General features: G+C 37.4%; 1 protein-coding gene across 2 annotated transcripts; it reads left to right on the plus strand.

The window, feature by feature from the left end:
* Positions 1–7,813: 7,813 nt before the first annotated feature.
* Positions 7,814–8,979, plus strand: LOC120781667. 2 transcript variants are annotated; one of them, XM_040113889.1, is made up of 4 exons: positions 7,814–7,994; positions 8,282–8,404; positions 8,494–8,749; positions 8,809–8,979. In XM_040113889.1, the coding sequence occupies exons 1-4, from the start codon at positions 7,831–7,833 to the stop codon at positions 8,839–8,841; spliced, it is 576 nt and encodes a 191-aa protein (XP_039969823.1). In that variant the 5' UTR covers positions 7,814–7,830; the 3' UTR covers positions 8,842–8,979. The 2 variants fall into 2 exon arrangements, with proteins under 2 accessions (XP_039969823.1, XP_039969824.1); XM_040113890.1 differs by having other exon boundaries at positions 8,812–8,979.
* Positions 8,980–13,956: the final 4,977 nt, after the last annotated feature.

Genomic DNA, 13,956 nt, shown 5'->3' on the forward strand with positions numbered 1-13,956 from the left:
TAGCTAGACGTTCATTCACCGGAGTGAATGATAGTACTCGGCGACGGAGTCTCTCTCCAACCACGAATCCCACACCAAACTTGCGCACCTTTATATGGCCACTGTAGTAAATGCCACAAGGACCTACTCGTCTCAGTCCTTGTCCCGTCCATCGCATTTTTTGGACGGCGGCGATGTCAGCTGTTATTTTCGCGGACATCAACCAGCTGGGCAGCGGCACCTTCCCAATTAAGGGACCGAACATTCCAGGTGCATGACCTTAATTCGTAGTCCTAACAATAATAAATAATTCAAAACCATTGCAATATTTTCCAACCATCTGGAATCTGTCAAAAAGCTTGGCAAATATTACCGACCACCACATGAATCTCATCTTACTTACTTAGGGAATGGCCCTACTTTATCCATAAATCTATATTTATTATGAGAAGCATCAATATTTTTCACTTAAATCTATGTTTAACAATCACACATGCATTCAATTTAATTTCCATTATTATACATAATTTAATAAAAATCATTCAACGTTATTTTGCAACACATACAGTTTAAATATTATTCGTACATTTGCTGAATATAATATTGTTATATGATAGGAAGCCATTGAAAATGAATAAATTAATTCGTACAAAATAGATTTTCTAGCAAAACACTGGATCTAGCATTACTTACAGGCACAAAAAATCATTTATTTGAAAAATCAATCAATCGAATATTACTATTTTGAAAAAACTAGTAACCAACGAAAAACTTTCAATCAACGAAAATTTAGTAATGAATTATTTCATGAAAACTATTGAATAAGTGAAAACTAGTTAACAGTAGAAAACTGTGTTCGCACAAACTCTGTTAGTCTATTTAATCCATGCGAAAGACAAGTGAAATGCATCATCTTAGATACATAACTTGGAAAGAATTAACAGTAGCCGACATACATACATACAAGTACATATGTACATATTTGACGCTGCATCTATAGCAATTAGTAGGACTTTGTTATACTGAATACCTGTATTGTAATGGATCGAATTAGTATACCATCTACATATGTATGTATTCGAATTGGCAATTGAACCAGGGGCGCAGCTACCTAGGACAATGCCCCGAGGCCCTCAAGCTCAGGGGGCCCTCGAATCCATACCAGAAATCGCGATTGAACTGAATTTTTGGCAACCCCGCTTCTACCGCCCGTTTTACCGTACGACACCGTAGAATTTCCCACGATTTGGATTTTTCCCGTAGAAACGAGTCAGCTGATTGCTCTCTCCCAAAGCAGGATTACCCGTCTCGATATACTGTAGTAATTATTAAAATTGTTTGAAATTTTATTAAACTTACTCAAAGTCAGAGTCGAATTAAAGAGTCAGATATAGGGTTATATATACCAAAGTGATCAGGGTGACGAGTAGAGTTGAAATCCGGATGTCTGTCTGTCCGTCCGTCCGTCTGTCAGTCCGTCCGTCCGTGCAAGCTGTAATTTGAGTAAAAATTGAGATATCATGATGAAACTTGGTACACGTATTCCTTGGCTCCATAAAAAGGTTAAGTTCGAAGATGGGCAAAATCGGCCCACTGCCACGCCCACAAAATGGCGGAAACCGAAAACATATAAGGTGTCATAACTAAGCCATTAATAAAGATATTAAAGTGAAATTTGGCACAACCGATCGCATTAAGGAAGCGCATATTTGGACGTAATTTTTTTTGGAAAAGTGGGCGTGGCCCCGCCCCCTACTAAGTTTTTTGTACATATCTCGGAAACTACTATAGCTATGTCAACCAAACTCTACAGAGTCATTTCCTTTAGGCATTTCCATATACAGTTCAAAAATGGAAGAAATCGGATAATAACCACGCCCACCTCCCATACAAAGGTTATGTTGAAAATCACTAAAAGTGCGTTAACCGACTAACAAAAAACGTCAGAAACACTAAATTTTACGGAAGAAATTGCAGAAGGAAGCTGCACCCAGGCTTTTTTTAAAAATTGAAAATGGGTGTGGCCTCGCCCACTTATGGACCAAAAACCATATCTCAGGAACTACTATACCGATTTCAATGAAATTCGGTATATAATATTTTCTTAACACCCTGATGACATGTACGAAATATGGGTGAAATCGGTTCACAGCCACGCCTTCTTCCAATATAACGTTATTTTGAAATCCATCTGATGCCTGCTCTGTATAATACGAGTATATACATTAGGAACCAATGATGATAGCGGAATAAAACTTTACAAAAATACGGTATTTGAAAAATATGTAAATGACGTATAATGAAGTCTCGATTATACCTTTATCATGCGAGAGTATAAAATGTTCGGTGACACCCGAACTTAGCCCTTCCTTACTTGTTAATAGTTTGATTTCAGTTTTGACATTTTATATTATGAAAAATTGTAATTGAAAACTTAGATGTGTACAAAACTATACTTATATGCATATTGAGCAATGGCAGCATTGTTCAAATTGTTTCTGCTATAAGGAATTTTTTCTGTAGGTTGGCAGTGTTGTCAATTTGACGAATAGTGATATGTGCATTTTGTTATTCGTCGATGTGCGTATTAATGCTGTATATTGCTCTGATTTCAGCTACAGATCATTGAACAGCGCCAAAAAGGAGAAAATAGTAAACACAAATTGCCCAAAATTTACAAGGTTTTTAGGAAGTCATCTGTAAGTACATCTGGCCAAAATATTTCTTTTGATAGTGACTCAAATAATAATAAAGATAGTAACTGGAGTGTTAGTTGAGATGCCTACTGATGATGATTCGACAAGTATTGCAGTTGGAGATCCCTTCGCCGCAGATAATGTGAACGGGGATGATGTTTGCATGACACATACATATAAAAGCGGAGGGTTTGAAGGAACCACAGACCTTTACATTTTGCCACATTACGTACGAGAAATATGGATGGAGAGGATTGAGTCATGTGTAGAAGGCCAAGCAAGTGAGGACAGTTCACTGATTGCCTTGCCATTCACATGGGAGTGGTCAGAAACGATTCTCTAATATTTGGCTCAAGCAGCTCAGGACTTCCGGTCCTATACCAAGTATGCTCTGGGTAGCCAAAGAACATCCGTTTGAAAGCGAGCTAAGGTAAGAAGGCGAAACATTCCCTTCAAAGGGTTGTGCGCTGGGTTTGGGACTCGCTACATAGAAAACGTCTCCAATGAAAAAGTAAAAACAACCTCGGCTGAGAGACCTCCTTTTTGATGACGACCATGGTAAACGCACTAAGAATAACGATTTAAGGGCATGCACCTGGAATGTCTGGTCCCTTAGTTGGGAAGGTCTGCTGTCCAGCTGATTGGTGACCTTGTTAGAGGGAAGGATGACATCGATGTTAGTGTAGGATTCGTGGTGGGAAAGAAGCTCCGTCGCCGAGTACTGTCATTGACCCCATTGGATGAACGTCTAGCCACAACCCGCATCAAAGCGAAGTTCTTCAACACATCGCTGAATTGCGCCCACAGTCCGATGGATGAGAAGGACGATGTGAACAAAGATGCTTTCTATGAGCACTTGGAGCGCACCTATGAGAGCTGCCCTCGATCCTCAAATGGATTGAAGCTAATCGACCCGAAATATGGTTATCTGTAATACTAGATTACAGCATAGAAAAATTCAGCAAGCAACCGGTCTGCCTCCGGATGGATGGAAGACACGTCTCCAGCGTTTTAGGTGGACGAACTCTTCTAGGCCCTAACATCGTCTCGGACTACTATCTTGCTGCATATAAGATACAACACAGTAGGGGTTCGACGTCGAAACGTTGCAATCACAAAAGATAGCAGAACGATTTTCTACTCAATGGAGTGCTCTCTGAGAGCACTCATCAACAACTCGGTATAAGGGAAATGTGGACGTCATTTCGAGCTCCTTCGGTACACATGTAACCGAAATCATTAGTTTTCGGAAAATGCAAAAGAACAGCTGGTACGACGAGGAATGCCGTATCGCAGAGTGGAAAAAGCAGACTACCTACCTCGCAACGTTACGATCGATCACAACACGAGCGGGATGGGAAAGATACCGAGAGTTGAAGAGGGAAGCGAAACGCATTTTGAGACAGAAAAATAGAGATGCCGAAATCATGAATATGAAGCTGGCAGACGGGGATAATGCTCGAAAATTCTGCAAAAAAATGCGGCGACTAACAGAAGGTTTCAAGACTGGAGCATACTCGTGAAGAACCCAAGGAGGTGATCTAGTAACCGATGCCCAGAGCATACTAAAATTGTGGAGGGAACACTTCTCCAGCCTGTTGAATGGCAGTGAATGCATAACGCTAATAGAAGGCGAACCCGCTTCCAACTGTGACGATGGAGAAGACGTTCCATTGCCCGACCATGAAGAAGTTCGAATGGCAATTACCCGCCTGAAGAACAACAAAGCGGCGGAGGCCGATGGATTGCCGGCCGAGCTATTTAAACACGGTGGCGAAGAACTGATAAGGAGCATACATCAGCTTCTTTGCAAAATATGGTCGGACGAAAGCATGTCCAATGATTGGAATTTAAGGGTGCTCTGCCCATTCCACAAAAACCGAGTCCTACCATCGGCGTCAACTACCGTGGGCCATCGCATTTATGGTTCTATTGATCAACAAACTGATTGGTCCTTATCAGTGTGGCCGACCAGGTATTCACCATGAGCCGTGAAAAGAGAATCGACACAGACCACCGCTTCGTCAAAGCTGCTTTTAACAGCATGAAAAGGAGTCACCTTCATGCCGTGATGTCTGTGTTTGTTTCCCCGCCAAACTAATACGTCTGTGTAAACTGACGTTGGGCAATACCAAAAGCTCCGATAGGCGACTCCCTATCGTGCGACTTCTTAATTCTTCTGCTTTCCTTTTCCAACAACATCAACCAGCACTATAGGTGTTTTTCAAAATTGTATTACGTTTCGTGTTCTAAATATTGGCCAGTTAATCTTTTTGGTTGTGTTATTCCACATTGTCAACCCTGCTGGAATAATGTTTGTTGTACGGGAATTCGAGATTGGAAGCATTTGTCGGAAAGAATTAAACAACGCTCGAGTGGGCATTCGGAAGCATGTGCTGTGTCTGAATTTTGGAAAAAAACGATACTAATACCAGAGAACTTATAGTATATCAAAGATAAGGTTCAGGGTGCGGTCATTTTTACGATATTTAATTTTTCGAAGATGTACTGTTTTGGATGAGCGTGTTTCACAATAGAAAATTGTTCGGGTCTTTCACCAGACTTGACATCAGGGGCACGAAGATAGCAGAATTGAGCATTTTCAGCATTAAATGATAATTTATAATTTATACATTTTTTCTGTATCTATATATATAAGAGAAAGTGACGTTAGTTACTACGCTTATAACTGGAGAACGCCTGGACCGATTTCGGTGATTATCACCAATTCGGACAGGTCTCCGCCCAAACAAGGAGAATACTTAAGAAAATTCTGGAAAATTTTCCAAAAAAAAAATTATGAAGAAAATAAATTTTCAAATACGATTTTAAAAAGGAAATAAAAACGAACATGATTTTAAATGCTGGCGCATAACTCAAATTTTGCCAATTATTTTTTTAAAATGTTCGTTGAGACTCGAGGATGGTTTTTATGGCGAAAAAAAATCGAATAATTGCAGGAAAACCCCTAAAAAGAGCCCTTTTATTTTTCCCATACAAACGAATGAATGCTGTTAGTAACGCTAATGCTCGAGAACAGCTGAACCAATCTTGATGAAATTTTCAGAGGTTATTCGCTGTGGATCGAGGAAAGTTTAGAAATAAAAAAACCGTGTGCTTTTCGTGAGGAAAAGTCGGAAAGTTGGACAATTCCAAAAAAATAACTTTTTTTCATACAAAAATTTTTTTTTCAACTATTTTCCTTATGTTTTTCAATTGTGAAATTTGTCGTTTGCTTTCTTTATTCCGGTTATTCAAAAAAAAATTATTGAAATTTATTCCGTGAAAACGTTTTGTGTGTTTCACACAAAGTGCTCAATTACAGATTGAAATTTGTTATGATGCCACGAAGAGGTCGCGTTCGTTTTGGCATCAACATAAGTATGTATATTGACAGCCCATGGCACATGACCGAGTATTCCGAGGATGCGATGACTTACGAATGAAATTATGGATCGCGGGCAATCAGCAAGCGATCGTCACGATGTCAGAGGACAACTTTTCAAACAACAGTGCGATGTTTTGTAAACTTTATCTTAAAGCAACGTACATATATGTGGTGCTGCTAGATGCCGGATGTACTCTGTTGAGTGGCAAAAGAGAGGTTTGCCGCACGCACATATTCTTCTTTGTATGGTGGATGGTGGTTACACCAAATTCATTTCTGCGGAAATTCCTGATCCAGAGATAGACGAAACCAATATGGTTCATGTACCTTACGGACATCACAATATCACTTCGGTTTGTATGTCTGACAATAAATGTACGAAACACTGTCCAGGTGCTTTTCTTTCGGAAACACAAACTCGAAATGATGGATATCCAATGTATCAGCGTCGCTCACCAGATGACAATGGCAGAACATTTAGGATTCAATTTAGAGGCGTGAATATCGAAGTTAACAACACTTCGAAGTCGACAACATATGGATTGTACCATATTCGCCACTGTTGTCTAATTCACATTCAAAAGTCATGTCAATGTTGCGTATTGCAGTTTGGTGTAATCGATAAAATACGTGTGTAAATACGTCACCAAAGGAAGCAACATGGCGGTTACTGATCTTGAACGATACGGTCGATACGTGAACTGCAATAAAGCGCTTTGTATGATATTTACTTTTGCGATTCATGAACGTTTTCCGACTGTTGTGCGCCTCACAGTTAATTTGGAGAATGACCAAATAGTCTATTTCAAGACAGTGAATACAGTACAGAAAATTAACATTTACGAGTTTTTTCTCAACTTTCGTCAGTGAACCGTTTGCGAGAACTTGCTCTATTCGGAAATATCTTGATATTATACATACAATTACAATTACAATTGCTGGAACATGATATTCACTGGAATGGAGTTCGCACACTTTTCGCGATGATCAGCCATCAAATTAGCGTCAATTATGGAATACGAACAAAAATGGCATTGCCGAAGACATTTTACATCGTGTTCGCTAAGAATTGGAAATGGGTAAATTCCGGTGGTTTGATTTCAATTCCATCTTCCCTTTACCAATTCACCAAAGATGAACTCATCACGAATATTCGGACATTGGACAAATTATCGTAACTACAATTCCTTAAGTGCACGCGCAATGTTAGCTGCCAAAAATACCGATGTTGTTGACTTAAACTGGAAGATTCAAAGTCAAATTCCGGGAGACTTGCGCTCATACAAATTGATCGATCGTGGAATTTTAAAATTCTTTGAATAGGCTTGGTATGCCACCGCATCATTTGCGTCTCAAAGTTGGATCTGTCGTTATTGAAGTGAAACTTCTTTACGCGCGCTTGGCTTGGGGAGTAAGCTGACGAACGCGTTACGAAAAGTGTGATCAGGCGAGGCGAACGGTAATTGGTTGGGGATATAGGCAAGCGTCAGCAGTGCGCGCGCACATTTTTCTTTCTTTTTCTTACAGCTGGAAATGAAATATGTGTATACTTCAGTCAGTAGTTCGTTTGCGAGTTTACTAGCGTTACGCGAATGGTGATAGTTTGGTTATTTCGTTGTAATTTACTGTAATTTTATTGCGTTTTGAAACAATTTTATGAATTAATATTGTTCAATACATTCAATATTTTACGTTTAAAGTGAATAAAATTGTAAATTTATTTTAAAGTTTATGTTTTGGGAATTTTCGGGTAAATAATAACAAATTATGGAGAAAAGTGACACAGACTCCGAGTATCAAAGCGGTGCTTTAGGACCACCAACTAAGAAGAAATTACGTACGGAAATTGTGCATAAAAAGTGTGTGACAACAGATTCAAGACAAGATTTTAAACCTAGTGAGACCCAATCAATTGATAATGAATCACGAAGGTGAGTACGCATCTCAAACCAGCTAGCGTCGTAGCGTCATATGCATTGTTGCTTTGTCCTTGACTATTTTCTCCCTCTACTAATATGCGGCATTCTACTCTCGACATTGGGACGCGTTTGATTCTCTGTCCTTTTCTTGCCTCTCTTTCTCTTTTCCTCTCGCTTTTTCCTTGTTACTCCTCCGTATCTTAGCCTCACGTTTCTACAATTTACTTCAGCAAAGTTCTAAAATAGATTAACATAAAATTTAACTAATCCGTAAATTATAAAATACTTATTAATTGTAGAGGTTTACCATTACAAATAATTGGTGACATCGTGATTGAACATGACAATAATCAAATGGAAGTTAATGATGGAAATCTCACTATAGATCATGTACAAAAACCGAGACAATTGATTGAAGTTAGGTACATTAATTTCGATTTTACTTTTATGATCATTCATGACTCTAATAATAATTTACTACATTTACACAACTGAAATTACGGAATTATAGGTTAAATAAAGCGCCAAAAACTTCTGCAGAACGTGGTCGAGATTTCAGAGCACGAAAAGCACTGCTTAAACAACAATGTAAGCAACAACAGGAACCAGATGCAATAGTTGAAATTGCTAATGATACCTCGAATATAATAACTTCGAACATGGACATTCTATTACGACATATTCGTGAAGTTGATATTGGTCAGTCATCAATTGGTGATATATGTGCTGCTCACTGTGTTTTGGACGATGGAACAAACATCATAATGGTAGTTGTTTACATTTCGCCCAATAACACAGTTAATAATATCATAAAGTTTATATACAGAAGACTTATGATTTATGGTCGAGTAGGTTCTGAAGAACTAGGAGAAAACTATCATACGTTGCCACTAATCTTAGCAGGAGATTTCAATATCAATTTCGCATCCGAAGATGGACAACTCTTGATAAACTTTCTACGAGATAAATTAGAATTACAAATGAATAATGACCGTAATGAGCCAACTACAAGACATGGAACAACAATCGATGCAGTTTTTTCTAAATTTCGGTCTAATTTTAATTCTAAAATATATGTATCGTATTTCTCGTATCATAAGCCTATTGTCTCGTTTTTACAATCAACCACAGTAATTACTGATGTACCCAATAATGAAAATAACGAATAAAACAATGAAAACAAGTAAAAGATCTATGCAAAAATATTAATTTACTAATGAAAACATAAAATAAATTTAAATATTTGTAGGAAATTAATATATGTATATGTGCATACATGTATATATTGCACACACACATTCATATATATACATATAGAGAGAGCGAAAGAAGTTTCACTTCAGTCGTGCGGTCATAAGCTCACTCACTTTTTTATGTTCCACAATCTTCAGGCGCCGAAACTGTGTAATGGAACCTGACTGAGAGTGACGCAGCTATCGAATACAAAGGGGCAGAATGCTTGATTCTACGAATTCCTCTGAGTTCTAACGATTTGCCATTTCAGTTCAAACGTATTCAGTTTCCAGTGAAAATTGCATTTGAGACACAAGGATGATAGTCGTATAGTGTATGGTATACATTTGGAAATGCTATTTTTTCACTCGGCCAGATATACGTGGCCTGCTCACGAGTTGGAAAACCATCTTTTCTATACACCGGAACAGAAACCAAAAAATGTTGTTTATCAAGCCGCGATACATTGAAAAAAAGTGAAATGATAAATTCAACTTTTTCATTTCTAAACACATAATTTCACGCAGGACAACGACTGCGGGGTCAGCTAGTATTGAACAAATTGAACTATTTCACAATGAATTCCTTAAAATCTTTTGAAGCATACATATGTAAGTATAGTAAAGTCATGTTTATGTTGTTACCTAAATATTTAATTATTGTCGGTTTTACATATATGATATACACCCAACTCTTTTTTACACGGTTGAAATTTTTTTTTGTAAAAAATTTTTAATCTAGTAAGGTTTCAAAATCACTGTATTGTAATTATGTATGTTTGTTTTTACCTCACTTAGCACCATTGCTGAAATGAACATACATAGTAGTACCCTTATTCGATAAATCTTACCTACACATTTTGTTCGCACGTGCGTTCCAGCGATGATACCGACTTTAGTCCAGTTCGTCGCAAACTGTTGCGCTTGTTATCAAGTAGCGACGAATAATTATGTATCTATTTTTTCCTTATTTCTATACCAACTTTTCACCTGTATAAATTATGTATTTTAAGTTTTAATGCTCAATAAAATGCCATATGAATATATATGTAATTTGTATGCATATCTGAAATTTAACAGTTTTCAACATTTTTTACACGGTTTTTCGAAGGAAATATAGTTCTTTATTTCATATTACACGGTTTTCAGATGACATGGAACGTATCCCCCATTTTACTATAGGAAACGCCTCTTTTTTACACGGATTTCTGAGAACGTATCTACCGTTTAAAAAAAGAGTTGGGTGTACATTAATAAAACTTTCATTTATTAACAACGGAACGACTGTTCATCTTTATTGATATTTTAAGACTAAACTTCAATTGTTCTTTTCTTATAATCTGAACTCTTCTGCCGGCATAGACCGTGGCGGCAAAGTTGTTGGGACACTTGCAGCGTGCGAATTAATGTGAAATTTACAAAAGCGAGCAATAGATCAAACTACAATTCCTTTGAATTTTGGTCAGCACGCGCATTGTTTCAGGAATCGTGCGGATATTCAATTTCTGAGGATCGCAAAATTTCTTGTAAATTTCAGAATTTAGAATCTCAATCTCTAATTTGTGCCTGTCCTCAAGCTGACATCAAAAGTATGGGGTATTGTAATATTTTAATTCTGGGGACGTTGACTGTGGATCTTCTTTGCAAAAGGTATTCTATTCATGTTCACAGCGCTGGTGTTGTAACTGTATAGTGTTATTTGAGGGATTGATATTCTGGGATTCATTACAGTGGTTTCTACGTTTTCGAACACTCGTCATTTGCTGAAGGTGTGTCGTTCCAGAAGTGAATCAACCGTCCAAACACTTTTGGTTCCAAATTGCGGTTCCATTGTAATTGTTGAGAAAAATTATACGGTCGCCAACTTTGTCGATTTTGTTTATGTTATCAGCCTCATAAAATTTATATTTTGCCTTTTGTCTCTAATTAGTTTTTTGAAAACAGTTACATACCTTAATATGATTAATGGGTTTTCAAAATGCAGACTTTCTTTTTTAACATAAAATATTTCTATATCATAAAATGCATTATTTCATTGTTTTTGGCTACTGGTTTTAATAAAAATTGTATTCTTCAACGTTTGGAATCTTTGCAATGTAAATAAATGTAGTCTTATTGTGCAAAATAAAATAATAAGAGTATTCTAACATTTCTTCAATATAAAATCAATCATGTCGTATATTGCTTCTATGAACTATTTTCCCTGATTCAATTAGTACAGTTGTGTTTTTGTCTTCTTTAATAACTTCTTTTTGGTATCTTGAAGTCAGTTTTGATCCTAACCTTGTGTTTCGTTTCACAAATATTTCTTGTCCTGCCGATTAAATTTTTATTTTATTTCGTGTCTTGTTATGATTCTCTATGTCTACCAGTTGTTTTTGTTTAAGTCTGTCGATGTTCTCCGGTCTACTCTTTTGAAATTGTTTGGGATTAGTTTTTATATTTCTACCAAAATACGCATAATGGTCTTTCCCAGTTACCGAATGTATAGCATAATTATACTCATAAATGGCACTCTTTAGAAGTTCTTCAAATGGTTTATGTTCATCATCTCATGATTTCTGATAAAGTTGAATGAAATCGTCCAATCTGTCCATTGACAGTACTTTAGTACGGTGGCACTTTACAAATGAGCATAAAGGTTATAGAAGCATAATTAAATGATTTCCATTACAACATACATACTGAGGCACGCCATAATAGAACAAAACGTCGAGCAAAGGATTCTTTATGTCTTCTATTGCTTTGGACGTAATGATTCTACCCAGAGCCTGTGCAGAGAATTTATCAATGGCGGTCAAAATAAGTGTTTTATCTGTTGTCTAAATGTCTATGTATATATATTATTTGCCCTGGATATTCGGGAATTGGTGTCTCTTTTAATTCTGGATTAGTGGGATGACGATTATATTTATCCTTTTTACAGACTTTATATTGACGTATTTTTGTTTTCTTTTGTTCATTTTGGGAAAGTAGTATTTCTGAGACAATTGTTGTTTATTTTCCATAGCATGTCGCTCATACTTTGTTATGAAATTGAATAATTTTTTCGTCTTGTTCAACTGTTGTAACAAGGTCTTTGACCATAATTGAGGTGACTCTATATTTGATGTTTTTAAAATGATGGGGGTATATTTTTTGAATTTCCCACATTAGTTTCAAGTCCGAGAGGATTCCATTTGTGACATAGGGATAGAGTTATTTTTTAGAATGCGGATGAGGTCACTGCTAGTGAACTCTGGTCGTGTGTGGAATACTAAACACGAAATCTGTATAATTTAATAGGTACCCCAACGCTAGGTACTAGGTATTCGGCTGAGCTTTAAGAAGTGTGTTGTGTGGAAAGGACTGATTTCACTGAATTTATCCTGAAATTATCCTTGAAGAAACCATAATTATCAATTTGAGACAAAACGCCGAAAAGCGAAGTTAGAGGCATCCTTGGTTACCTGGAATTCTGTATTATAGTCGAGGTACTGTAGTACTACTTCTTTGGACACTAGTACATTTTTCAATTTATCAAATGCTTCTACTGCTTCTTGATTAAGATCAATTAACTTGTTTGCGGAGTCTCATTTGGACACTCGTCTATCCTCCCCTCTTAAAAGTGAGCCAAGTGGTTTTGCCAACTTAGCGAAGTCTTTAATAAGACGCTTATAAAGCTGGCTAGGCCGAGAAATGCTCGTAATTCTTTAGTGTCTTTGCTTAAGGATAATTGGCTAATGCCAAAACATTTGTCGGATTTGTTTCAATGTCTTAGTTGAAAATTAGAAAGCCTAAGAACTCTACCTTAGTTTTGTAAAAGTCACATTAATCTAATTGGCATTTAATATTGGCATCCTGCAAAGTTTTAAACATTTTTTTCTCATTTTCCATAGCCGACTCAGTACCTTTACTGAATATAATAATATCGACGATATATATGTGACATATTTTACCAATATTCTCAAGTAGTATATCTTCTAATGCACGTTGGAATATTGGCGGTGCATTTTTTAGTCCAAACGGGAGCCGTAAAAATTGGTATTTTCCGTTATTAACTGAGACTAAGGCTCTTTTTTCTACGTCAGAACATTGATGAAGTCCACTTTTGAGGTCTTCTTCTTCTTCCTTACAAGTGTAGAAACCGTTTACGGGGTTATAGCCCAGTCAGCAACCGCGCCAGTCGTTTCTTCTTTCCGCTCCGTGGCGCCAACTGCATATTTCAAGCGATGCCAGGTCCTTCTCCACTTGTTCCTTCCACCGGAGTGGAGGTCTTCTTCTTCACCTGCTTCTCCGGCGGGTACTGGGTCCAATACTTCCAGAGCTGGAGTGTTTTCATTAATCCGGACAACATGACCTAGCCAGCGTAGCCGCTGTCTTTCAATTCGCTGAACTATGTTAATGTCGTCGTATATCACGTATCGAATGCGATATTCACCGTGGCCAGTGCGCAAAGGACCATAAATCTTTCTCAGAACTTTTCTCTCGCCTTTGCACCATAAAGTAGGACGGGAATTATGAGTGACTTATAGAGTTTGGTTTTTGTTCGTCGAGAGAGGACTTTGCTTCTCAATTGCCTACTCAGTTCGAAGTAGCACCTGTTGGCAAGAGTTATCCTGAGATGGATTTCCAGGCTGACATTGTTTGTAGTGTTTACACAGGTTCCAAATATACGAAATTATCTACAACTTCAAAGTTATGACTGTCAACAGTGACGTGAGTGCCAAGTCGCGAGTGCGACGACTGTTTGTTTGATGACA

Source organism: Bactrocera tryoni, unplaced genomic scaffold (genome assembly GCF_016617805.1).
Source record: "Bactrocera tryoni isolate S06 unplaced genomic scaffold, CSIRO_BtryS06_freeze2 scaffold_7, whole genome shotgun sequence".
In the NCBI taxonomy this organism is placed as follows: domain Eukaryota; kingdom Metazoa; phylum Arthropoda; class Insecta; order Diptera; family Tephritidae; genus Bactrocera; species Bactrocera tryoni.

Coding starts and splice junctions, on each gene's coding strand:
- LOC120781667 (XM_040113889.1), top strand. CDS start 7,831: ATGGAGAAAAGTGACACAGACTCCGAGTATCAAAGCGGTGCTTTAGGA. Junction 7,995..8,281: donor ATTGATAATGAATCACGAAG/GTGAGTACGCAT, acceptor TATTAATTGTAG/AGGTTTACCATTACAAATAA. Junction 8,405..8,493: donor AGACAATTGATTGAAGTTAG/GTACATTAATTT, acceptor ACGGAATTATAG/GTTAAATAAAGCGCCAAAAA.